Raw genomic sequence first — 24,183 nt, forward strand, 5'->3', positions numbered from 1 at the left:
GACCGACAACTTTCTGCAGCTTGTCTTGATTTGGATACCAGAGAGAACTATTGCTTAATTCTGCACACGTCTGTTTTGCTTTGTGTGACTTTCCTGGGTGCCATCATGTCTGTAACTGTCCGCTGTTGCCACCCTCTTTTCTAGGGAAAGTGGGTACCTTACCCCTTGGAACCTCCTCAGCACCCTCATTTTGGGCTAAATGCCGCCCTGATCCACCCTGCCATCGGCATCCAAGCTGAGCTTGCCATGCATCAATTTCTGCTTGTTACTCCTTGTTCAGAAGCCTTCCTTGGCTACCCCTGCTGGCAGGGGGAAGTTGAGCCTTCTTAGCCCAACACGCAGTTCCCATGAAGCTGCCCAGTGCCTGCTTTCCTAAACATAGGCTGCCCCAAATAATGAGGTCTGCCCAGACTGCCCACCGCCCGCAGGCGGCACCCAGGATGGTGGTCTGCCCTGGGCTGCCTTGCTTCTGCTGGTTTACATTCTTAACAGCCCCAGGCTCTTGCCTAGCTCCCCAACAGGGACCCTTTAAGCCTCCCTAGCCCCGTTTTCAATCCCGTTCATTTGGCATTTAACCATAGGTCATCGTTCAGCTCTTTTTCCAGCTCAGTTGTGATGTTTTGAAGACAGAGATTTTTTGAAACTCCTCTTAAAATATAATATCCACACAGAAAAGTGCACATCACAGTCTTACTGCTGGATGAAGGTTTGCAAGCCGCACACACCATGTAACCGGCACCCTGAGGAAGAACAGAAGATCACAGCCCCCAGAAGCCCCCTCGGGCCCCTCTGGTCACCCCCTTCCCCAAGGGCAGCTGCTTTCCTAGTTTCTCACAGCACAGAAGAGTTTCGGCTGCCCTCGTGCTTCCGGCCAGTGCCCCCACCCAGCAGCTGCTCCCTTCTTTGCCTAGCAGCCTGGGAGAGGCACCCACACTGTGTGTACAGCCCTGGAGGGTGCCTTCTTGTCATGTATGTTTCCAGCTTTTCCGTTCTGCGCTTGGATAGTTCGCAGTTTTGAGCTGTGATGACAGTGCTGCTCTTGATGGCCGTGCAGATTAAGTTTTGCTGGGTTTATGCCGCACAGTATCTGTTACGATCAGAGCTGGGTCACGGGATGTGCACCCACTCTGGTGTTGTAGATGCTGGCAGCACATTCAGCTCATCACAGAGATGCACGCCAAGATGATCACCCACTAAGCGTCCAGCTCAGTGACCTCCCCCAGCTCATCACACACATGCAAACCGCCCTCCAAGCGTCTACCTCAGTGACCTCCCCAAGCCCATCACACATGTGCCAGCCCCCAACTTCCCTCTTGTGACCGGATCCTGACTTTCATCAGAGTAGACTTTATAGACTTCCTTCCACGGATATTTTAATTTTGTTTAAAAAATACTCCCAGGACTTAGCTTAGTGCTGACTCAGTAAAGGTCCATCTCATTTGTTTTTCCTTCAGTGAGTATCCGACTTTAATGAAGTGCCCAGTGGACTCTGTGTTTTATCCTTTTCTCGTTATGCCACCTACCAAACTTGGAATATTGTCTCTCTCTGACTTTCCTTTCATTCCTTTGAAAGCCGACCCACATTTTTGGTGGCAGTGCAAAATGTTCCTAGCTTGCTTTTTTTTTTTTTTTTTTGAGACGGAGTCTCGCTCTGTCGCCCAGGCTGGAGTGCAGTGGCGCAATCTCGGCTCACTGCAAGCTCCGCCTCCCGGGTTCATGCCATTCTCCTGCCTCAGCCTCCCGAGTAGCTGGGACTACAGGTGCCCGCCACCACGTCCGGCTAATTTTTTGTATTTTTAGTAGAGACGGGGTTTCACTGTGTTAGCCAGGATGGTCTCGATCTCCTGACCTCGTGATCCGCCCGCCTCGGCCTCCCAAAGTGCTGGGATTACAGGCGTGAGCCACCGCACCCGGCCCCTCCTAGCTTTCTTATAGAACATCGTATATTGGCCGGGCGCGGTGGCTCACACCTGTAATCCCAGCACTTCGGGAGGCTGAGGTGGGCAGATCACCTGAGGTTAGGAGTTTGAGACCAGCCTGACCAACATGGAGAAATCCCAAATACAAAATTAGCCAGGTGTGGTGGCAGGTGCCTGTAATCCCAGCTACTCGGGAGGCTGAGGCAGGAGAATCGCTTGGACCTGGGAGGCGGAGGTTGCAGTGAGCCAAAATCACGCCACGGCACTCCAGCCTGGGCAACAACAGGGAAACTCCCTCTCAAAAAAAATGTATATATATATTGTATACTAAGCTCTATGAAAGAGAAGGCTGCTGGAAACTGAATTATAATAGAGTTTTGCTCTTGTTTGTTCCACAGTCGGATACTCTAAAAATCAAGCAGTTGCCCAGAGCTCAGGGTCTTACCTTTGCTTTTTGGATTCGGTAAGTAACTTTCTTTTGTTTATAATGTATAAATGTGTACATGTTGGTTGAATAATTAAATGATCTTACATTTTACTGCAGTTCTTGAAAATCATTTTTCTAATGGTTGTTAGACTAATAATGTATTAATCCGTTCACATGCTACTGATGAGGACATAGCTGAGACTGGGTAATTTATAAAGAAAAAGAAGTTTAATAGACTCACAGTTCCATGTGGCCGGGCAGTCCTCACAGTCATGCATGTCTGACGTGGTGGCCAATGAGAGAGGCAGCTTGTGCAGGGAAACTCCTCCTTTGAAGTCCATCAGCTCTCCTGAGACTCACCCACGATCACTAGAACAGAAAGACCCACCCCCGTGATTCAGCAGCCTCCCACCAGGGCCCTCCCACGACACGTGGGAATTGTGGGAACTACAGTTCAAGATGAGATTTGGGTGGGGACACAGCCCAACCTTATTAATAGTTATTAATTCAAGATGAGATTTGGGTGGGGACACAGCCCAGCCTTATTAATAGTTATTAATTCAAGATGAGATTTGGGTGGGGACACAGCCCAACCTTATCAGTTATTAATTCAAGATGAGATTTGGGTGGGGACACAGCCCAACCTTATCAAATAGTTATTAATTCAAGATGAGACTTGGGTGGGGACACAGCCCAAACATATCAAATAGTTGTTAGATAACCTTAAAAATTAAGGTCAATAGGTTGTGGCTGTTTAATTGCTGTAGCACTTAATGAGTTAAACATGATAAGTAAGATTATATAAAAATGTAAAATTGCACAGCAGAGAGCAATGTAAGCAAAATGAGGATAAGCTGGGATGAAATCAGAAAATATGGTACTTAAAAGATGAATAACCTTACTGATTTATAAAGGTTGATAAGAAAACACTAAGAAAAGGCCGGGCACGGTGGCTCACACCTATAATCCCAGCACTTTGGGAGGCCAAGGCAGATGGATCACCTGAGGTCAGGAGTTTGAGACCAGCCTGGCCAACATGGCAAAACCCCGTCTCTACCAAAAATACGAAGTTAGCCAGGCGTGGTGGTGTGCGCCTGTAATCCCAGCTACTCGGGAGGCTGAGGCAGGAGAATCGCTTGAACCCAGGAGGCGGAGGTTGCAGTGAGTCGAGATTGTGCCATTGCACTCCAGCCTGGGAAACAGAGTGAGACTCTGTCTCAAAAAACAAACAAACAAACAAAACACTAAGAAAAATAAGTAGGCAGAGGACAGGAGTAGACTCTCAGAAGTGGATGTACAAACAACTAATAAACTTTCTAAGAATTTAAGTCATTTGTATTCAAACACAGATTAGTGAGATTCTTTTAAAAACTGAATTAATAACACTTAAAAATGTATATAACTTAGGCCGGGCGCAGTGGCTCATGCCTGTAATCCGAGCACTTTGGGAGGCCGAGGCAGGCAGATCACGAGGTCAGGAGATCGAAACCATCCTGGCTAACACAGGGAAACCCCGTCTCTACTAAAAATACTAAAAATTAGCCGGGTGTGGTGGCGGGCACCTGTAGTCGCAGCTACTCGGGAGGTTGAGGCAGGAGAATGGTGTGAACCCAGGAGGCGGAGCTTGCAGTGAGCCGAGATCACACCACTGCACTCCAGCCTGGGTGACAGAGCGAGACTCCGTCTCAAAAAAAAAAAAAAAGTAGATAACTTAGTATTTTGGACAGTCTAAGTTGATGCCGTCTTAGTGTAACTTTGCATTTTCTATCAAGAGCCTGAAGAGTGTCCTTCGCTCCTCAGCTTCCTTCTCGGCATCTCTGAGAATGATTTGGATACGAAGAAGCTTCAGGTTGTTGACTGTGATGGAAAACAGAAGCGTTAATATGGGACGGGAGGGTCATGGTGGAGAAGCTTCCGGCAGGTCTCCATGGGGGAGTCACTGTGATGTTTATAAAGACTTTTCAATAGCAGGACAAGTGACTGAATAACAGGGAGTTGCTTGTGTAGTCTACACTCGACTATAGATATTTTAAAAATTACTTTAAAATAAACTTTAGAACATTTATCTGTATCTGTCTCTCCCCTGCGGCTGGGGTTCCGGGGCCTCTGTGCATTCCTGGGGTGCCGCTCAGGGTCTCCAGGCCGCTCTGGCCCAGAGCTTCTGCCTACACGGGGATTCACGCAGGAGCTGCCCGTTCCTCTCCTCCTGACCCAGCCCTTTTCCTGGATCACCAGAAGCCTCTGCACACAGTCTTGGTACATGTGGAGGTTTGGGACAGGCATGCCCGTGCACAGACGGGGTAAAACTGCGTATTTATCAGCCCGGCTCTGGAAGGCGGTTTGGGAGAGGCGTGCCCGCGCGCAGACGGGGTAAAACTGCGTATTCATCGGCCTGGCTCAGGAAGGCGGAACCCCCAGGGTGGCACCAGCTGCTGTGACTCCTGTCCCGCTGCCTGGGTCTCTTTTCTCTTCTCTTTTCTTCTTAGACCAAAACGCCTCAGATTTCTCCCGTTTTCTTACACAGAACCTTCAGCCCTCTCCCCTGACCCTTCCCTGGGCTCATATTTTCACGCTCAGATGGTCCATCCAATGTTTTCCTCGCTAAGACCGTGTCCACCAAGGATGGCTCAACCCACCACATGGAAAATGGTGCTTTTTATTGTCTTTGGGTGACAGGATTAGGGTGTGCTGGGCCTCCGAGCTCGGTCTGGGTCGGAGGCCTGGCCTGGTCTGACCCGTTGTTCAGCTCCCGTGCCTGGCTTAGGAACAGGTCTGCAGATGTTGTGAGGCTGGGCCTGTGGGCACCTTCCCGGGGGCTGGCGGCTCTGTGGAGTTGATGAGGACGAGAGCGAACATCCTTGAAGGACGCTGGGGTTTTGCCTGGCTGACCAGGGTGAACGCCACCTGAAACTCACTCTGGATCCAGAATGTGCAGAGGGCGTTAGAGTGGAACAGATTCGGTTCCTGAACTTTAGGGTTGGCAGCCGAGGACGGTTTAAACAGATCTTCACCTTTTGCTCACGAAGCATCTCCATCCTCCCTGGGGCCCACCCCACACCCGCTGCAGTCAGAGTGGAGCCTCACTGCACACCTGTCCGATGGCCAGGTTCCTAAGGGGCCGAGGGGTGAGTCCTCGCAGAGCCCTGTCTAAACGTGACGCCGGGCCTGCAAGGGACCGGTGGGTGCTCGGGCGGCCGTCGTTGAGTTTACACCCTTCCCCGCTGGAAAACGTGACTCTGGTTTACACCCTTCCCCGCCGGCCTCTGATCGATCAGTGCCTGACGCGGCGTTTCCTCCTGGCACACACTGCTGTGTTCTCGTCTCGGTTGTTTGTGTTCTTGGAAACTTCAGTAGAATAAAACAAAGTAAACAAGAAGCCTGGCTTTTAAAGAAAATAGCCTCTAAATATCTCGTTCATTATAATGATTCGGGTTCCAGGCCTCTTAGAGATGTTCAAACATAAGGTCTGTGAAAACACCTGCAGAGCAGCTTCACCCAGGGTCTGGTGGTCGTGAGAGCGCTGCTTACTTCTGAGCCGACCAGGTTTTCTTTTCCCTTCACCCTTCAGGGTTCCCAGGGTGGAGAGGCGCTGTCGGAGAGCCGCTGTCTGCCACCCTCCTGTCCCCCGACTCCCGTCTTCGCTGGGGAACCGGCCGCGTGGCTGTCCACGTGCACAGGAAGCCACATGGCCTTCCTGGAACCGCCCCGAGGCCTCTGAACTGGGGCCTCAGGTGAGAGGAGAGGGGCCCACGTGGCTGGGATGAGAAGGGCCAAGGCGGGGCGGGCACTGCAGACGGGGACGGCCCAAAGGCTCTGCCTCCACTCGGCCAGCTCTGCGGCGTTGTCGTGGCATCGCCGGGGCTGTGGGGAGGGTTACAGACAAGCCTGGCCGTTCTCATCCTCGCTGCCGATCCTTGAACCGAGGGGATGGGGATGCGGCTGTAGCCGTGCCCCAGACCCAGAGCAGCAGTGCCGTCTAGAACCCTCACAAGCCACCAGGCGCTCTGAGCACACCCTGCAGCACCCAACCCCGTCCCGTGTCAGAGGCCGTTCTCCTTTCCACCTCCGCAGCTGCCCTTGGCCTCCTTCTCTGCTAATCCCTTTATTTCTTTACTTTCCCACCTGTGGTTTTGCTTCTGCTTTATTTGTGCTCATTCTGCGGTGGTGTCCCTAACCCTTGAGCTGGGTCTTCCTCTCCAGGCTTCTGTTTTCTGACGTAAGATTTTCCTCTTATGGAGAACTTAGCACTGTAGGGGTGTCTGTAAGGTTTGAATATAAAACCCTCGTCATTATTCAGTTATGTTTCCTAGTTTCCATCCTGATTTCTTTTTCTTCTTTTTAAATTTAGATCTCAGGATCTCAGGAGCCCAGAATCAAATTAATCACGACCCTCGGTTCAGGACACATTCAGGCATGGCCTGTTTTATTTGCCTTTGTGATTATAACCGTACCTGTTTTCATGGGTAGCGACTAACTGAGGCCAGTGGTGCAGGTGGTAAAGGAATTTACCAAGACAGTTGTAGGTCAAGAAAGGCAGATTTATTCGAGAAAGCAGGAAGATAGGTTTCAAGAAAGCAGCGGGCACATCAGCAAGAGAGGAGCTGACTGGCAGGAGACAGTCTCGCCGGGGGTTTAAAGGTGGTGCTTGTGCTGGAGAGGGCCATGAGCCGTGCTCGTAACACCAAGGTTGCAGGGAGCTAAGCTGCTTTTTTCTCTCAGCCAAGGGTCTGGTGATAAGTTGGACGGAGGAAGACTGTGAGTTAGGTGAGTTATTTGTGCAGACGCGCTGTGTCCTGGACCGTGACGAAAGTCAGACATACTGCCAATCTGCTTTTTCTTTTTCTTCCCCTGCTCCCCCCAGCCTGACTTCTTTTCCCTAATTAGGACTCCACACCAGTATTTTTTATTTTCATCGTGTTACGAACACCCATGGACCTGCCACCTGGAACAAGAGCCAGCTCGGTCCTCTCACATCTCACAGGTGACCATGACGCTTGTCCCCTGCCTCCTTCTGCCTGGGTAACCATCAGCCCAAATTGTGCACTCATCATCCCTTGCTCTCCTTTTAAAATAGTTATTTGGTATCTATACAAATCCGAAAAAAAAAAATTTAACTTCAGTCTTTTTTAACTTTATAAAATGGGTACCACTGTAGTATTTTGGAACTTTTAAACCTTATTATTGCTAAGGTCCCTCCGTGTTGCTGCATCTCATTATAGTTTATTCGGGTTTCGAGAATTGAGGTAGAATTTACGTGCAGCGAAGTGCAGGATTTCCATGTGAAATTTGTGTACAACGTGGATAATCTGTGTTTTGACAGCTCACACGCCTGTGTAACTAACACCCCAGTCAAGGTGCAGAGACTTCTGTCCCTCAGAACGACCTGCACACTCCCGGCTCCGGTCCCCACGGCAGCCACTGCCCTGACTTGGAGCCCCAGGGTTTCCGTTGCCAGCTCTTGAATTTCATGCGTATGTGAAACCGCACAGCTGTGCCCTCGTGTTTCTCTCTCCACTCAGCCGAATGGTCCTGCGTTACAGCTCGTGTATTGGTGGTCCCTTACTGTTCCTTTATCCTTGTGTGACTATACCATGATTGCTTCGATGCTGTAGTTTTCAGCTCGGGTTACTAGAATAAAGGCGCCATTAACATTCTTGTCTGTCTTTCTGTGGATGTACCTTTCCATTTCTCTTGGGAAATACCCAGGGGTGGAATTGACACATCGTAGGGAAAGGTATTTTTACCTTAAAGGAATCTGCTGAACAGTTTTCCGGCGTTCGTACTGTTCTGCCTTCCCCTCAGCAGTGTGCGGGCTCTGCAGCGTTGATGCTATCGGCCTTAATTTTCATGATTCTAGTAGCTCTGATGTGTGTCTCACTGTGGCTGGACGTTTTCCTGATGGCTGGTGATGGTGAGCACCTTTTCATGGATTTATTAGCCATTCATAAATCTTCTTTCATGAAATGCCTAACTCTCACCTCTCACCTTTTATCTTTTTTTTTTTTTTTGGGAGATGAAGTTTTACTCTGTCACCCAGGCTGGAGTGCAGTGGTGTGATCTCAGCTCACTGCAACCACCGCCTCCCGGGTTCAAGCAATTCTGCCTCAGCCTCCTGAGTAGCTGGGACTACCGGTGCACACCACCACACCCAGCTAATTTTTTGTATTTTAATAGAGACGGGGTTTCTCCATGTTGCCAAGGCTGGTCTTGAACTCCTGAGCTCAGGTGATCTGCTCGCCTCGACCTCCCAGGGTGGTTGGGTTACAGGCGTGAGCCACCACACCTGGCCTGTTTATCTTACTATTAATGAGTTAAAGAGTTTTGTGACATATTCTAGATACAAGTCCTTTCTCAGGTATATGGATTGTGGATATTTTTTCCCTGTAAGTGGCTTGCTTTTTTTTTTTTGAGAGCGTCTCACTTTGTCACCCAGGCTGGAGTGCAGTGACCCGATCTCGGCTCACTGTAGCCTCAGCCTCCCAGGCTCAAGCAATCCTCCTGTCTCAGCCTCTCAAAGCATGGAGATTACAGGCATGATCCACCTTGCCCAGCCCCTCTTCATATTTTAATGGTGTCTTGAGCAGAAGATTTTAACATCAGTGAAGTCCAGCTTGTTATACTGTTTTCTAGTTAAATTTTTTTCCTAAGAAATCTTTGCTTACCCCGAAGGAGAAGTTGTGTTTTTCTGGTAGCTTCTAGTTTTGACTGTCCTATCGGCGTCTCTTGTCCATCTCTAGTTAATTTCTGTATGTGGCGTGAAGTAAATGTCAAGGTTAGTTTTTTTTTATGTGAATATTCAGTCCCAGCCCCATTTATTGAAGAGCTTTCTTTTCTCCATGGAACTGTCTGTGCTGACGCCTTTGTTGAAAATCACTTGGCCGTGTGAGGGTGGGTCTGTCTGCAGGCTCCCTGCCCCGCTCTGTGTATCTGTGAGGGTGGGTCTGTCTGCAGGCTCCCTGCCCTGCTCTGTGTATCTGTCATCTGCAGTTTGTTTGGCTTCTCTGCTGTGCAGCATTCTGCTGAGCAAACCTGCTGCATGCATCCGTCTGTCCTCCTGTGGACGGGCTTTTGGGCTGCCACCAGGTTTTTGCTTTTAGGAATGGTGCTGCTGTGGCCTGTGCACACACACCTCTGGCTGTGCAGGTGTATCCCTCTTAGGTTTGTACCTGGAAGTGGAATTGCCGGCTCCCAGGGTGTGGAAGAGAGATGCCTGCGAACACCTGGGCTCTCTCTGGCTCTCCAGCACTTAGAATTCTGGGGGTTCACTTTTGCTGGCTGAGCAGGAGCGAAGGGGACCTCGCCGCGCCTGGATTTGCACTTCCTGGTCACAGGTTGGGGTGAGCATCGTCTTCTGTTCTTGGCCATGTGGGTTTCCTTTTCTGTGAAAAGCGTTTGCATCTTTTTGCTCATTTCTCTTTCCCCTTTGAAACTATCAGAACTCACAGAAACTTTCAAGGATACTGCAAAGAACTTTTCGTTCTCCCTGAGTCATTGGCTTAGGACACCAGCATCGTGCGTGTCATCCCGAGTACGTGTGTGTACGTCCTGCCGAGAACATTCTCCTGCAGCCCACGGCCTCCCATCACGACAGGGATGTGCTCACCCGGACACGACTGTCACCCGGGGCCGGGCCAGGCTGTCCCAGTGGTGCTGTCGGAGAAGCCCCTGCTCAGAATCGCGCTGTATTTAGTTGCTGTGTCTCTGTAATCTCCTCCACCTGGAATACCCTCAGCCCCACCTTGACTCTGCTCTTCTTGATGTTTTGAAGGTTCTGAGGCACTTTCTTCGTGGAACGCCCCGACACTCGTGCTGTCTGTTTCCTCACAGTGAGGTTAGGCCATGCAGCTCTCTCTGGCATATCTCGGAGGTGACACGGCCTTCTCGCTGCCTGCGTCAGGCATGTGGTTTTGATTTGCCTCTTTGCTGAGGGGGCTCAGCTCTAGCACCTGGGGCAGGTTGCACCTGCTCTGTGGAAAGGCGAGGCCAAGCACACATCCTGCTCCTCGTCAGACTTGCAATAGACACCTGCATTTATGTGTGTGTGGACTCCGCGGTGTCCGTGTGTGTGGACTCTGTGCTGTCTATGTGTGTGTATGGATTCCATGATGTCTGTGTGTATGTGTGTGTGTGTGGACTCTACGCTGTCTGTGTGTGGATTCCGCAGTGTCTGTGTGTGGACTCCATGCTGTCTCTGTGTGTGTGGACTCCACGCTGTCTGTGGGTGTGTGTGTGGACTCTGCACTGTCTGTGTGTGTGGACTCTGCGGCATCCGTGTGTGTGTGGACTCTGCGGCATCCGTGCGTGTGTGGACTCTGCAGCATCCGTGCGTGTGTGGACTCCGTGCCATTGTGTGTGGGTGGACTCTGTGGTGTCTGTGTGTGTGTGTGTGTGTGGACTTCACAGTTTCTACGTGTGTGGACTCCATGGTTTCTGTTTTATTTGAGTTATCATTAGTTACTGTCACTTACTGTGATGTTCACATTGTGATTTGGCCAGCGAGGGACCTTTCAGACTGGCCTCCGTGCCCTTTGACTAGGCCCCACGACCTTGGAGGACGTCTTGCTCCTGGAACGAGGACTGCGGTCTTGCAGCTGCCGGCTGCTCTCTGCTCTGGAGATCCTGGCCAGAAGTAGCCGTTTGCTGCCCTCTCTGCCGGCTGATGTGTCTGGCAGGAGCTGCAGTGCTTTGCACGCCTGAGCAGCACGGCCCAGGCCCCGTGGCTACGGCGTTATGGTCACTCCTCAGCATCACAGCGTCTGCCTGTCTGGCTGCAGAGGGTGACAAGGGCATGCCGAGTGTCGGGGGCATCATGGACCTCAGGCCCCTCACCCAGGCCTGACCCACACCAGGCACCCGCAGCTTCCGCAGGCTCAGCCCCAGGGGCGTGTTGACACGCGTGGATTCACCCCTGGGCCAGAGTCCTCTTCTCCTGGTGGGGTTGGGGCCCTGCACAGTTGCCAGCTTTTCCCTCCACACAGAGAGCCCGGTCTCTACACAGGACACACACGTTTATCCCTCAGCAGCTGAGTCCCCCCCACGCAACCCACCTGACTTGGAGATTGGAGGTGGAGGAGGGAAGGCTCTCCTGGCCACGTCCACACCTGTCTTGTGCGTAGTCCCGTGAACTCTGTCTGAACTGCTGTGTGGTCTTGGAGGTGACTTGATTTCCAGTTCAAGAAACTATTCAGGAAACCGTGGAGCACCACCTCTAGCAGGGAGTCGACGCTGAATTTAGAAGCAGGGCCCGCCAGCCTGGAGGACCCCGCGCAGAGGCTGCTGCTGACGTGGCCGGTAGCCGCGGCCGGGACCACCTGAGGCCTGCGCTGGGGGCTCCTGTGCAGACGACCAGGACGGCTGCTCTGCTGCCTGAGCACATCAGGGACTCTGCCTCCAGGAGTGGACGCCTGGAGCCTCTTGTACGTTCACCCCTGTTTAGCCTTTAGGTCCAACAGGAAATGTGGGGACACAGGACCTCGTATCAGGCGAGTCCTCCCCACACCGTACCCTCCGACATCTCCAGTGTTAGAGACACACGGTCCGGTGTTTTCTCTGGCGAAGTAGAAGGAACTAGCGCAGAATCAGTAGGGGAGGAAGTGCTTTTAAATTACTAATTTGCAGAAAATCGAGAAAGGCAATTTCAACCTCCTTTGTGATGAAACATTTTGTCCCACCGTGTCCCACTGCTAGTGAGTGTTATAGAAGCGTCAGCCCATTTAACCCACAAAGGCTGGGTTTCCACTTTCCTTCCAGCTCTTCGCTGCAGCTGCTGGAGGTCAGGAGACGTGGGGCTGGAGGAAGGAGATCTGGCGCCTCCCCAGCATGCGTTTAACAGAAAGGGGACACGAGGCCACGTGCTTTGTCTTGGGTGGTTTTGAGAGCAAAGCGTTTCACCACAGAGCATGGTGGTGACCAAGAGATTCGTGAATCGTGCTATTTTCCCTATATTTAGAATGGCACACTGGTCAGTAACTGATTAAATGCAGATGTTGCTAGCTGAGTGAGGAAGTGTGTTTTTCCTCATCTCTTTATCACATGCCACCTGACTTCTATATTTGACTTGTCGGCTTTAGCCTGGAATTGTTTAGAAAAGAATGTTGGTATCAGCTGTATAGAATCTGCTGCAACTTTAGAAAATGGCAGAGAGGAGCCAATGTGAGTTCACGCTGGTGCAGGTGGTGCGGGGACAGTGCTAAGGTGAGTTCACGCTGGTGCAGGTGGGGCGGGGACAGTGCTAAGGTAATGTGAGTTCACGCTGGTGCAGGTGGGGCGGGGACAGTGCTAAGGTGGGGCGGGGACAGTGCTAAGGTGAGTTCACGCTGGTGCAGGTGGGGCAGTGTCTTTTGATGAACAGAAGTTTTAAATTTTGATAATGACCATTTTATCACTTAAAAATAAGGTTTTTGCTTTTTGTGTCCCGTCTAAGAACCTAAGAAATCTTTGTCTGCCCCAAGGTTTTCTTCATTTTCTCCTGGATGTCTTCTATTCTTATCTTTTACGTTGAGACCTGTGGTTCATTTCAGGTTAGTTTTTGAAGATGGTGTATATGGGGGCTGGGGATTGTTTTTCATGGATGATGCCCGGTTTTTCCAGTATTCCTGTTCTTTCTCTGTGGAATTATCTTGGCACCTTTGTTGAAAATCAGTGGATCCACAAAAGCATAGATCTATTTGATCTATTTCTGTACTCTGTTCTGTTCCACTGATCTTTATATTTCTCTTTATACCAATTCCACTCTGTCTTGGTTACTATTACATGATTATTCTAGCAGCTGCAGTAATAAAGCTACAGTGTAGCTTTATAGTAAGTCTCAAAATCTGAGATTGTAAGTCTTCCAGCTTTGTTCTTCCTGCTCTCAAAATGGTTATGTTGGGTTTTTTCTTTTTTTCTTTTAGGTGCTTTGAATTCTGCAAAAGTTCAGAATGAACTTGTCGAGCCTGCTGATTTCTATTGAGATTACATTGAGTTTATAAATCCACTTGAGGATCTTAGTATTGAGTCTTCTAATCCGTAAACATAGTGTATCTCTCCATGTATTTACGCCTTCTTAAATTTCTCTCTGCAATGTTTTGTAGTTTTTAGGGTGTGCGTCTTCAACATAAATTTAATGAAATATATCTCTAAGTATTTTGTGGGTTTCAGTGCTATTGAAAAGGGGTATTAACAATTCATTTCCAAGTTTTATTGCTGCAAATATGCTACATTAGCTTATTCTAGTAGAGGTTTTTTTTGCGTATTCTTTACAATTGACTATGAAATGATTATGTCACCTGTGAATAAGGAGCGTCTCCCCCCCTCCAATCTCTATTCCGATCTTACTTACTCCGCGTTCTTGGTTCAGTTCATCGCACTGACTAGGCCCTCCAGTACGATGTTGAACGGAAGTGCTTCCAGCAACAACCTCGTGTTCGAAATTCTTGTTTGTTTCATCATTTTCATTATGAAGAAAAACACAGAGAAGAACACAAAACACAAATGTCCATAAAGTATCATTAAAGTATCGTAAAGCAGATATTCATGGAGGGCACAAATCTACATAAAGTTTCATAAGGCAGATACTCGTGTGGAATACAAATGTACAACTCTATAAAGTATCATAAAGCAAATATTCCTGTGGCCACCATAGAAAATAACCGCCTCGGAAGCCCCTTTCGTGCCCCTTCCTGATGACCTCTTTCTCTATCTTCCCCAAATTAAATGCAGTTGGTTCTCGTGGGTCCCAGCAGAAAACTCAGGTGTTCTCCGGTCCCCGTCCTCACAGGTGCCCGAACCCCATGTTTCCTTCCAGCCCTGGGAGTGGCAGAAGCGCCACGCAGCCGTGGCCTCTCCCCCACTGCGCTCAGAATCACTGACTCTTGGAGACGCTGGTTTTAGAAATAACCGGATGGTCGGGATGGCCATCACCTCCCCTGGGGCTGACTTTGGCTCCGATGGGCAGGTGGGCTGGTGGCCTGGCGAGCTCGGCCCCGAGGCCCCCTCGCGTCCCCGGGGGCGTCCTGCTCACCTCCCTGGGCTTCCCCGCTCCAGACCTCGGTCTTTGGTCCTCGTGGCCTCTGTGGTTCTCCAGTGCCTTTCAACAGGCATTTTGTTTTGTTTTAGTATTTTCCTAGCTTTTCCCGCTATTCTATGGAAAGTCTTGTTCTGAAGCAACTTACTCGTCCGTTCCTGGAAGTGGACTCGGCACCTGGGTTTTCTGGGGCCTGCCTGGCCTGAGCTTTGTAAAGGTGCGTCCTGCGTCCTTATCGGTCTCAGAAATTTCTCAGCCGTCGTTTCTTCAAAGCTTGCCTGTTTCCAGTGCACTTTTCTCCCTCTCTTTCTGGGACCCTCTTACACTTTATATCGTTTTGGTTTTTCTTCTTTTTTTTTCTCTGTTTTCCATCTTCCGGTCTTTTCATGCTGAGTTCTGAATAATTTATTTTGATACATGTTCAAATTCACTATCTCTTTAGAGAATCTGTTTTGCTGTTAAATTTGTCTGTGTTATGCTTAATTGGGATTTGTTTTTTAGTTCTAATAGTTCTGTTCTTGGCCGGGTGCAGTGGCTCACACCTATAATCCCAGCACTTTGGGAGGCTGAGGCGGGCGGATCACCTGAGGTCAGGAGTTTGAGACCAGCCTGGCCAACATGGCGAAACCCCGTCTCTACTAAAAATGTGAAAATTAGCCAGGCATGGTGGTGGGCGCCTGTAATTCCAGCTACTCGGGAGGTTGAGGCAGGAGAATCGCTTGAACTCGGGAGAAGGAGGTTGCGGTGAGCCGAGATTGCGCCATCGCACTCCAGCCTGGACAACAAGAGCAAAACTCTGACTCAAAAAAGAAAAAAGTTCTATTGTTCAAGTTTGTCTTTTAGTTTTTGTGTGTGGTAAAATGTATATAACATAAAATTTACCATTTTAGCCATTTTTAAGTGCACAGTTCCGTGGCGTTAATACAGTCACATTGCTGTGCAGCCTCTGCCGCCTCCATCTTCCCGAACTGAAACTCTGTCCCCGTGAAACGGCCCGTTCCCGCCCCAGACTCTGGCTCCCACCCGTCTACGTCCAGTCTCCATGACTTTGGCTCTGCTAAGGGACCTCCTGTGACAATATTTGTCCTTTTATGACTGGCTCATGTCTTATATCTTTTAGTTTTTTAAATACAAGTTGCATAGATTTTAAAAATATTTTGTGTGTGATAATTTGAATATATCAAGTCTTTTGTTTTCTGGTATTTTCTCTGTTTTTACGTATAAGCCTGGCTGTCTTTGCGCACTGGCCATTTTATTTGAACCGTTCTCTGTGGAGTAATTTGATGCCCCAGGGTTCTCCTGCATCGCAGACTCTGTCCTGCCTCCACTGTGGCCACGTAGGCGCATTCCCCCGGGCGGTCAGGATCAATCCCCGGGCCAGCACAGACAATCCCTTTCTGGGCGTGGACTCAGAGGCATGAGGAGCCCAAAGGGGCCGGGTGGGGTCTTAACTTCCATTCTGGCGGCGTCATCGTGCGTATCCTGGTGGCAGTGTTCCTCCCCTGGGACTTAGACCTCTCGGCCTGTAGACCACAACATCAGGGGACAGGAAGCAGGAGCTCCCCTAGTACATCACCGGGGTGACAGTGAGTGCCAGTCCCACGTCCGCCCCTCGATTCCTGGCCCTGCGAGCCCTGGCTGGGGAGAAACAGCCCGCTTCCCCGGGAATTGGGACCCTGGTACACACTGTGTGTGCATTTCTTAAATAATATGGTTTATTTGGCTTGGTTTTGAATTTAAATACGTGGAAAATACCATGTATATTCTTGGGTCTTGCTTCTTTCACCGAACATTAGGCTTGTGAAATTTCTGTTGTGTTCAGCTGCTGAATGGCATTTGAAAATAACGTGCACAATTCATTTATCTGCTATTCTCGCTTATTGGGTTCTTTCCACATTTGAACGAGCTGCCATGAGCACGTCTGTGCATGTGAGTAGGGCTTTTCCTACCCAAGTAGTCAGACGTCAGGGTCTCAGGGAGGCACTTCTTCAGCTTTGCCTCCACATGGTGACAGGTCCTCACCTCAGACGGTCCCTCCACATGGTGACAGGTCCTCACCGCAGACAGTCCCCTCCACATGGTGACAGGTCCTCACCGCAGCAGTGCACGGGAGCTCTTGTTCTGCCTAATCACTTGGAATTGTCAGCAGTTTTTATTTTCCCCTCCCTGTTGCATAACTAATTGCATTTCTCTGATGGCCGATGAGGTTGTTGGTCCACTGGAAACCCCCTTGTCTGAATGGCCTGTTCAAGGCCCTTGTCTGTTTTGCTGTTGGATTGTCTATCGTTTTCTTTCTTACTAGCAGGAATTGCTTTATGTGAGTTTAACTATGTCCTTGGGGCTGGGCATGGTGGCTGAAGCCTGTAATCCCAACTCTTTGGGAGGCTGAGGCGAGAGGATCAGTGGAGGCCGGGAGTTTGAGGCTGCGGTGAGCTATGATCGTGCCACTGCACTCCAGCCTGGACAATAAAGCGGGACCGTATTAGTCCATCCATCAATCAATGCAAACAAACAAACGGAAAGCGTGTTCTTTACTGCAGGACGACGTCATGATGCCCCAGCGCGTGAGGCTCCAACACGAGGCTGCCGTTCAGCACCCGTCGAGCGTAAGTACTGGCCTCCTCAGTGTCGTTACTACCTTCAGTGAAATTACCACCGTGGCTTGTTAAATAAGGAGTTTTCCTAGGGGTGGAAAGAATCAGGCCATGGTGAGACTGCCAAGTCACGGAAAGGGATCTGCGGCCAGCGTGTCTCTCAGCCCTGGAGGGTGTTTTCCTTTGGAGAAAAACATGCCCCTGATTTTTTCTCCTGTTATTTTCATAGGGTGCAAAGGTGGTTGTGTTGTTTGTTTTTAATCAGCGTTTTAGAAGCTGAGCACCTTCGACAGGAAAACACAGGCTGAGAGCTATACCGTGTTGTCAGCTAAACGTTTTTCTTACTTAGACGACCTTAAATTATGGTTTTTATCTTTAGAACAGCTTCTCGGTTGCCCCTCCAAAGCCAGGCTTCCTTGGGCCCCTCCTGAGCCCAGCAGTGCCCCATGGGCTCTGCAGATGGTGGGGACACATGGCCCAGGGATCCTTGGAGCTGGTGTCTCAGCCACTGCGAGGCTCCTGCTGGCTTCCAGGAAGGTGACTGAGTCCTCAGATCTCGCTCAAGTTTTAGAAGACATTGAATCACAACAGTGATCACTTGGGTTTTAACACCGAGGGATCCATAACTGTCCAGCGCCCACAGTGTCCGTCCCCTGGGCAGTTTGGTGCTCACCCTGGACAGGCCCCTCTGCCTTCCCCTCCCCGGGGCTGTGCGTCGTGGGCACATGTGCGGTTGGGCCACCACACGGTTCAGTCACGGCCGGCTCTGGTCACATCCCGGTCAGGTCACAGGTGGGCCTGGTCACGGCAGGGTCTGGCCCACACGGCGCTGGGAGCCTGGCTCCCCACAGAGCAGGTGCTCGTGACAGTTCACCCTGTGGGGGGTCAGGGGCAGGGGGGCAAGGGCAGGACTGGTGTGCTGGGGGCGTCTGAAGGGGAGGGCCTGGGTGTTGGGGGAACCAGAGGGGGTTTGGAGGGGGGAAGGGTATTGGGGTTTGGGAGGCAGCATTGAGGGGGAGGGGGGTTGGGATAGGGCAGGGCTGGTGCGCTGGGTGTGGGCGGTGCTGGGGGTGCAGCCGGCTGCACGGAGGTTTGCGTCTCACGTGAGGCAGGAGACAGACTGAGACACAGGCCACCTTCTCGGGTGCAGAGGGACCCACACAGTTGCCTCCTTTGGGGGTGTGTCGGGTCCTGGGGCTCAGTGGCCCCAGCGTGGCTGCAGGGCCTTCTGTGGGGGCACATTTTCTGTGAGGACAGGAGAGAGCTCTGTGGCTTGTAGCAGATTCTTAAAAGGGTCACATGTTTGCAAAGTTTAGGAACCACAAATATGTCTGAATGTTTCTCCGTAGCAACCACAAATATGTGTGAGTATGTGACAGCATATCCGTGGCACTCGGGGCCACAGGCTATAGAAGTCGGTTTCTGGAAGTTTACAGGCATGGATTACCTGGGAGAGATGTCCGAGAGTGTCTGCATGTCGGGCGGGACAGGGGGTCCAGGGATCTAGGGATTAGGGGAGATTTCTACCCCAGCCACAGGTGCTGTGGGGTTTCAGTCGTGTGGAAACAGAGAGTGATCACAGATGGTTTTTCCAGTCCGGTTCCTTTGTGGGGAATAGGGGAAAAATGGGGGGAAATGTCCTTTGGGAGGGACTTCTGTGGACAATTTATGTGAGGAAAGTGCAGAGTCTGGGGTTTCCAGGAGGGCCTTTCATGGAGAGGTGTGAGATCTCACACGTGGAGGCTGGAAAGGGGTGTCCCTGCCACATTAGCTGCCCGACGGCTCCCTTTGCGTCGCTGCTCTTGCAGCTATGTGGTCCTGTGGACTGAAAGGTGGCACAGACCCTGTGCCGGCCTGTGAGCTGGAAACTGTGGCCTCTGAGCTGGAAACTGTGGCCCGTGATCTGGAAACCGTGGCGTCTGAGCTGGAACCTGTGGCCTGTGATCTGGAAACTGTGGCCCATGATCTGGAAACTGTGGCCTGGGAGCTGGAAACCATGGCCCGGGAGCTGGAAACCATGGCCCGGGAGCTGGAAACCGTGGCCTGTGATCTGGAAACTGTGGCCTGTGATCTGGAAACCGTGGCCTCTGAGCTGGAAACCGTGGCCCGGGAGCTGGAAACCGTGGCCTCTCAGCTGGAACCTGTGGCCCGTGATCTGGAAACTGTGGCCTCTGAGCTGGAAACCGTGGCCCGTGATCTGGAAACCGTGGCTGGACTGAACCGTCCGTACTTGAGGTGCCACAGCGATTTTTACACAGCTAGAAACGATAGTTGCCAGCTGTTTAGAATCGATCCTACAAATGTCTAAGGAATTTTGTAATAAGTGTTGACATTTTAGTGGAGGAGATACTTTCAGATATGTTTTCATTTCCACACTGATGGCTTCATTAATGGAGTTGCCTTTGGCAGTTCTTCGTGGCATGTGTTCAAATGAGCTGGGATACTTAGGGATACACAGGAATGTGGGGAAAATGCACATGGTCAGTTTGTCTTAATTGTAACAAGACAACCTTGATTTCCATTTTCATCGATGATTTTAAACCTTTTTCTCGCTGCTCTTCTCACTGCCTTCGCTGATGCTCTGTTGTGCACTTGGGAGAGAAGCTTCTACTCCAGGTGCCTCCTCTTCTCCCAATGGCGTGGTAAGGTGGAGCGTCCGCACCGTTTCTCCATGTCGAAGCTCTTCTGGAGGAAACTTAGGGATGTCATCACAGTTTTGTTTCACTAAAACAAAGTCAGCTTTAGAAAGGCTGTTATTGCGTGGCTGGATTTTTTAGAAATCATGACCTACAAAAATCTTAATTTGCAGTTGCTGGTTAATGGTTACGTGAATTACAGTTTGTCCTGAGAGAATGAAATAAACGCTGAGATACTTGTACTTGGTTGTTGTTTTCTTAAGATCTTTTACAAGAAACCAGCTAATTAGGAAGGACCTTTGATGGCAGCTTTCATAAACCGTTCATTTGCATGTAAATAAATCACTGCAGAACTTTAGGAATCTGCATGTAGGGCATTGTTACGCAAGGTTAGCAAGAACAGGGAACCCGCATTGTGCCCTGTAACTTGCCCCTGCCCCTGAGGACCAGCCGACCCCCGTCCTTCCTCCTCCTTTTGCCCCGGCTGACCCTTGGATTCCTGACACTGTGCATCCTGTGGTTTCCCGCCTCTGTGCCTGTGCTCAGGAGACCTTGGAGAGGAAAGCCTGCATTCTTGGTCACCTGTAGACCACCCCAGACCAAACACAAAGGTTGCCCTGGCTCCACCCAGCTCCTTTCCAGAACTGATCTCTGTTCCCAGTGTTCAAGCCAGTCCTCAGGGTACAACCCCGTGAGGGCAGGTGCACCATCTTAGGGTACAGCCCCACCCACCCTCGTCTACTGGGATGGAGCATGCAGGAAGGTTTAGGGAAGCGAAGTGAAGGAACAAAGACAGGAGGGTTCCTGTGAAGCAGGCTGAGCCACAGCTTGCCTGTCACAGGAATGGGTGGAGCCGCCATGCCCTGCATCCTGGGCGCTGTTCCCCGCCCCCTGCCTATGCCAAGCCATAATCCTCCAGACGGCACGGCAGCCGACTCTCCCTGCTTCCACTTCTGCCCCCAAAAGAAGCTTCCTGTTAACTTAAACAAACAGGACTTCCAGGTGTTCTGTTTAAATGAAGTCCGTGTTGCACTCTGCAGCCTTTGTCTAAGGAAGTCCCAGAGCACAGGGCTGGGGCATCATCCCCTCTGCACATGCAGCCTGGGAGGGCCACAGCCCCCGGCCCTGTGAGCCTGTGCCCAGGCTGGTGGGTGACTTCCCAAGCTGGAAGGGGTCAGAACATGCCAGACAGGGCCTTGGAGAGGCAGAAGCTGTTGCAGCGACTGACTCTTAGCTCTTGAAGGCTTGGAGTGCTTGTGGGCTCTCCTCTGACAGTGCCCTTCGCTCCGGGGGCAGGGAGTGACAGGGTCACATTGGACGGGTACCTCCAGGCTCTGCTGGGCTGTAGTTCGGGCTGTCGGCCCTGGGTGCTCCTCCTTCACCTTCGCCTTCACCATCGCTGCTCAGGAGTGGCGGCCGAAGCCCCCAGTGCTGGCGACTCTGGACCCTGGGGCGTGGCTCAGCAGCAGCAGTGCAGGGGGAGAGCCGCCTGCCTGGTGGTTGGACGAGCTCCCCATGCACCCCCAGCTGCCCACAGCGCCCCACACCAGGGGCCCCCGCAGTCCCCCTCCCACGCAGCAGCGGACAGCAAGTCATTCACTCCAAAGCAGTGGCCCCAGGGAGTTGATGTTAGTGTCAAAAATGCAACTGTTTTCTTTTCTTTCCTTCAGTATAATTTAGAAGCTGACTTCTTGAGTCCATTCCAGAAACGTGTGTTTCTGGGAAGGAACCCTTCTGAGCTCTTGCTGCGTTCGTAACACTTTGCCCCCCGCCTCAGCCCGGCCCCTCCTTCCTCCCTCGCACCCAGCACCGTGCACTGAGGGTGCCTCTCCCGGGTTCACCCAGACACACTTGACCCTCCTGTGCTGCCCATCGAAGGTCTCGCCCCTTTGCTGTCTTCAGGACTCAGCCTCCGTGGCGAATCCACAGGGAGCCTGAGCTGCGGCCCCAGCAGCCCTGACCTTCTTGCCACCGTCTTTAGAGCCAAGTGCCGTGTAAACTGTGCCAGGCCGTGCAGTGGGGGGACTCACCTCGTGGGTCTGAGTTCCTTTCTGTGTGGGGGACTCACCTCGTGAATCTGAGTACCTTTTTTTTTTTTTTTTGAGACGGAGTCTTGCTCTGTTGCCCAGGCTGGAGTGCAGGGGTACGGTCTCGGCTCACTGCAACCTCCGCCTCCAAGGTCCAAGTGATTCTCCTGCCTCAGCCTCCTGAGTAGCTGGGATTACAGGTGTGCACCACCACGCCCGGCTAATTTTTTTTGTATTTTTAGTAGAGATGGGGTTTCACCATGTTGGCCAGGCTGGTCTCAAACTCCTGACCTTGTGATCCACCCGCCTCTGCCTCCCAAAGTGCTGGGATTACAGGCCTGAGCCACCGCGCCCGGCCCTGAGTTACGTCCCAGCCCTGAGTTACGTTTTATGATGGGGGATTTACCTCGAGGGTGTGAGTTTCCTTCTATGTGATGGGTTCACCTTGCAGGTCTGAGTTTCTGTCTTTGTGGGTCAGGAGGGGCAGCTTGTCTCCATTCGCAGGCGTCCTCACCTCTGCACTGCCGGGCTGGGGTCGTCTGGAGCCTGCGCACTCGCTCGGCGGCAGGGATCTGGGCTGGGCGCCTTCTCTCCACGCAGCTGCTCGGGCTTCCTCACAGCATGGTGGCTGCAAGAACAAGTGTCCAGGAAAGCCTGCCGGAAGCTGCGTTGCCTTTGACGATGTAGCCCCAGAGCACCGTGTCACGTGGTGTCACCCTGACCCCAGATTTGAGGGGAGGGAGCGCAGACCTCACCTCTCAGTGCTTGAAGGTCAATGGCCATGTGAGGAGGGCAGGCAGGGAGGGACTGTGGTGGGCAACTCAGGGAACACAGCCCCCCGTGTTCCCCACACCTCCCTTCTGTCACTATCCTATCCTTTCAACGTTCTGACTCTTTTTTTCAGTGGAATTGCCAGATCCTGGTGGTCCCCGTATAAATTTAGAGAGTTCCAGGATTGCTTGTTGGGATCGACTCCAGCGACCTGCACCTTCTGCTCCGCCTGTTGGCACAGAGGCTTTCAAATGAATTAGCTCACAATGCTTCTCGAGAGTCTTGAAAGTGGCTTCTTCTAGGAACCTGGAGGAAGTTAGCCAGCCTCTCGGGCCAGCGCACAGCCCTCTCATTCACATCTGCTCACTGGGTCCAGGCCCTGTGCTAGGCGCGGCGCCCACAGAAGCTCCTGTCCTGAGAATCTGACGTCTCGGTGCAGGATTAAACGCAGAGCGCGCCTCTTCCCTGCACCTCCTCTTGAGAGCGCGAGGTCTCCTGCAGAGGAACTGCCAGCAGCATCGCGGCTGGGCGCTGTGGTGCACAGGAGGGAGTGGTTGGTCTCTCTGGAATCCACGCCTTCCTACTGCTGTTTAGATGCAGTTGCATGGGAGAGAATTTGCTGCCTTCTTCCAAGGTTAAAAAATGTTGAGGCCAAAAAAGATCCTCTCACCTCCTCCGTTTGTAGACCAATGCTTGTGGCTCGTGGTTAATTAAAGCCACAGGAATTGCCAGCCTCGGGCCTCTAGTTTCACAGGATCCCCCACCCCGTCCTCACTCTTGGTGACAGACCCAGTGTGGCTCTACCTTCCCTGGGAAGCATGAAGCTGGGGGAGTCGTGGGGAGGGGTCGGGCATGCACGGTGGAAGCAGGCGTCAATCAGCCCCCGTCTGACAGGTGCCTCTCATGCCCCGGCGGGAGCCAGGCTCTCAGGAGTGGGCTGGCGTGTACTCACACCACCTGTCACCCACGGCTGCCTCCCAGGACCCGGGAGTGCTGGCCTCAGGGTCTCGCTGTTTGTGTGTAGACGCTGAGCCTCTCTGTCTTCACGTTTTGGAACAGAGGACTTCTACCTCCAGCTTTTGATCAGCATTTTCCTTTGTCTCGCCTCAAAATCTTTTCTGTTCAGCAGTCAAACGTGAGACAGTATAGACAAAACCAGGAAACAGATGCAATGGTACATAGGTCGATGCTGTGCAGGATGGACAGAAACAGACACACCGAACAGTTTAGAAATGCATCTTGGTCAGATTGGGTGTGGGGAAACCTTGCTGGGCAGGGCGGCAGCTCCAGAGCTGTCCTAATTCACAACTGTTTTTAGCATATGCTTTAGGAGAGAGACATGAAAGGTTCACAGATAGAATTCAGCATCATATGAAAAGAATTACACGGCCATGGCCGAGCGCGTTCTGTTCCAATTAGAAAATGAGCAAAATACATGAAAAGACATTTCACTAAGGAGGGTGTACAGACGGCCAAGAACCACGCGAAAAGGTGCTCCTCGCCAGCCTTCAGGGAGCCTGTGTTAAAGCACGGTGTCATCAGAACAGAATGAAAACCAAGACACCCAATGCTGGCGAGAGGCAGAGAAGCTGGATCCTCATGCATCACTGAGGGTGAGAGATGGTGCAGCCGCTCTGGAGACCGTTTGGAAGTTTCCGTAAAAACTAAACATGTAACTGTTCTGTGACCCAGCAGTTGCTCTCCTGGGCATTTATCCCAGTGGATTGAAGACGCTGTTCACAGAAAACCTGAACTTGAATGTTTGGAATCGTCAGTACAGGACCTGACTACTGTTATATGCGGCG

General features: G+C 51.5%; 1 protein-coding gene across 5 annotated transcripts in view; it reads left to right on the forward strand.

Annotated features, from left to right (window-relative positions):
- The window catches only part of B3GNTL1 (UDP-GlcNAc:betaGal beta-1,3-N-acetylglucosaminyltransferase like 1), a 126,759-nt gene that overhangs the window by 13,598 nt on the left and 88,978 nt on the right, over positions 1 to 24,183 (forward strand). For all 5 annotated transcript variants that reach the window (XR_009209962.1, XR_009209961.1, XR_009209963.1 and 2 more), the window contains exons 4-5: positions 2,318 to 2,382; positions 16,891 to 16,956. Coding sequence is in view for 1 of the 5 variants with exons in the window: in XM_032177940.2 (XP_032033831.1) it covers positions 2,318 to 2,382; positions 16,891 to 16,956 (131 nt within the window). In the remaining 4 variants the exon portion in view is untranslated. The remainder of the gene's footprint in view (positions 1 to 2,317; positions 2,383 to 16,890; positions 16,957 to 24,183) is intronic.

The sequence above is a fragment of the Hylobates moloch genome, unplaced genomic scaffold, assembly GCF_009828535.3.
Source record: "Hylobates moloch isolate HMO894 unplaced genomic scaffold, HMol_V3 SCAFFOLD_15, whole genome shotgun sequence".
NCBI lineage: Eukaryota > Metazoa > Chordata > Mammalia > Primates > Hylobatidae > Hylobates > Hylobates moloch.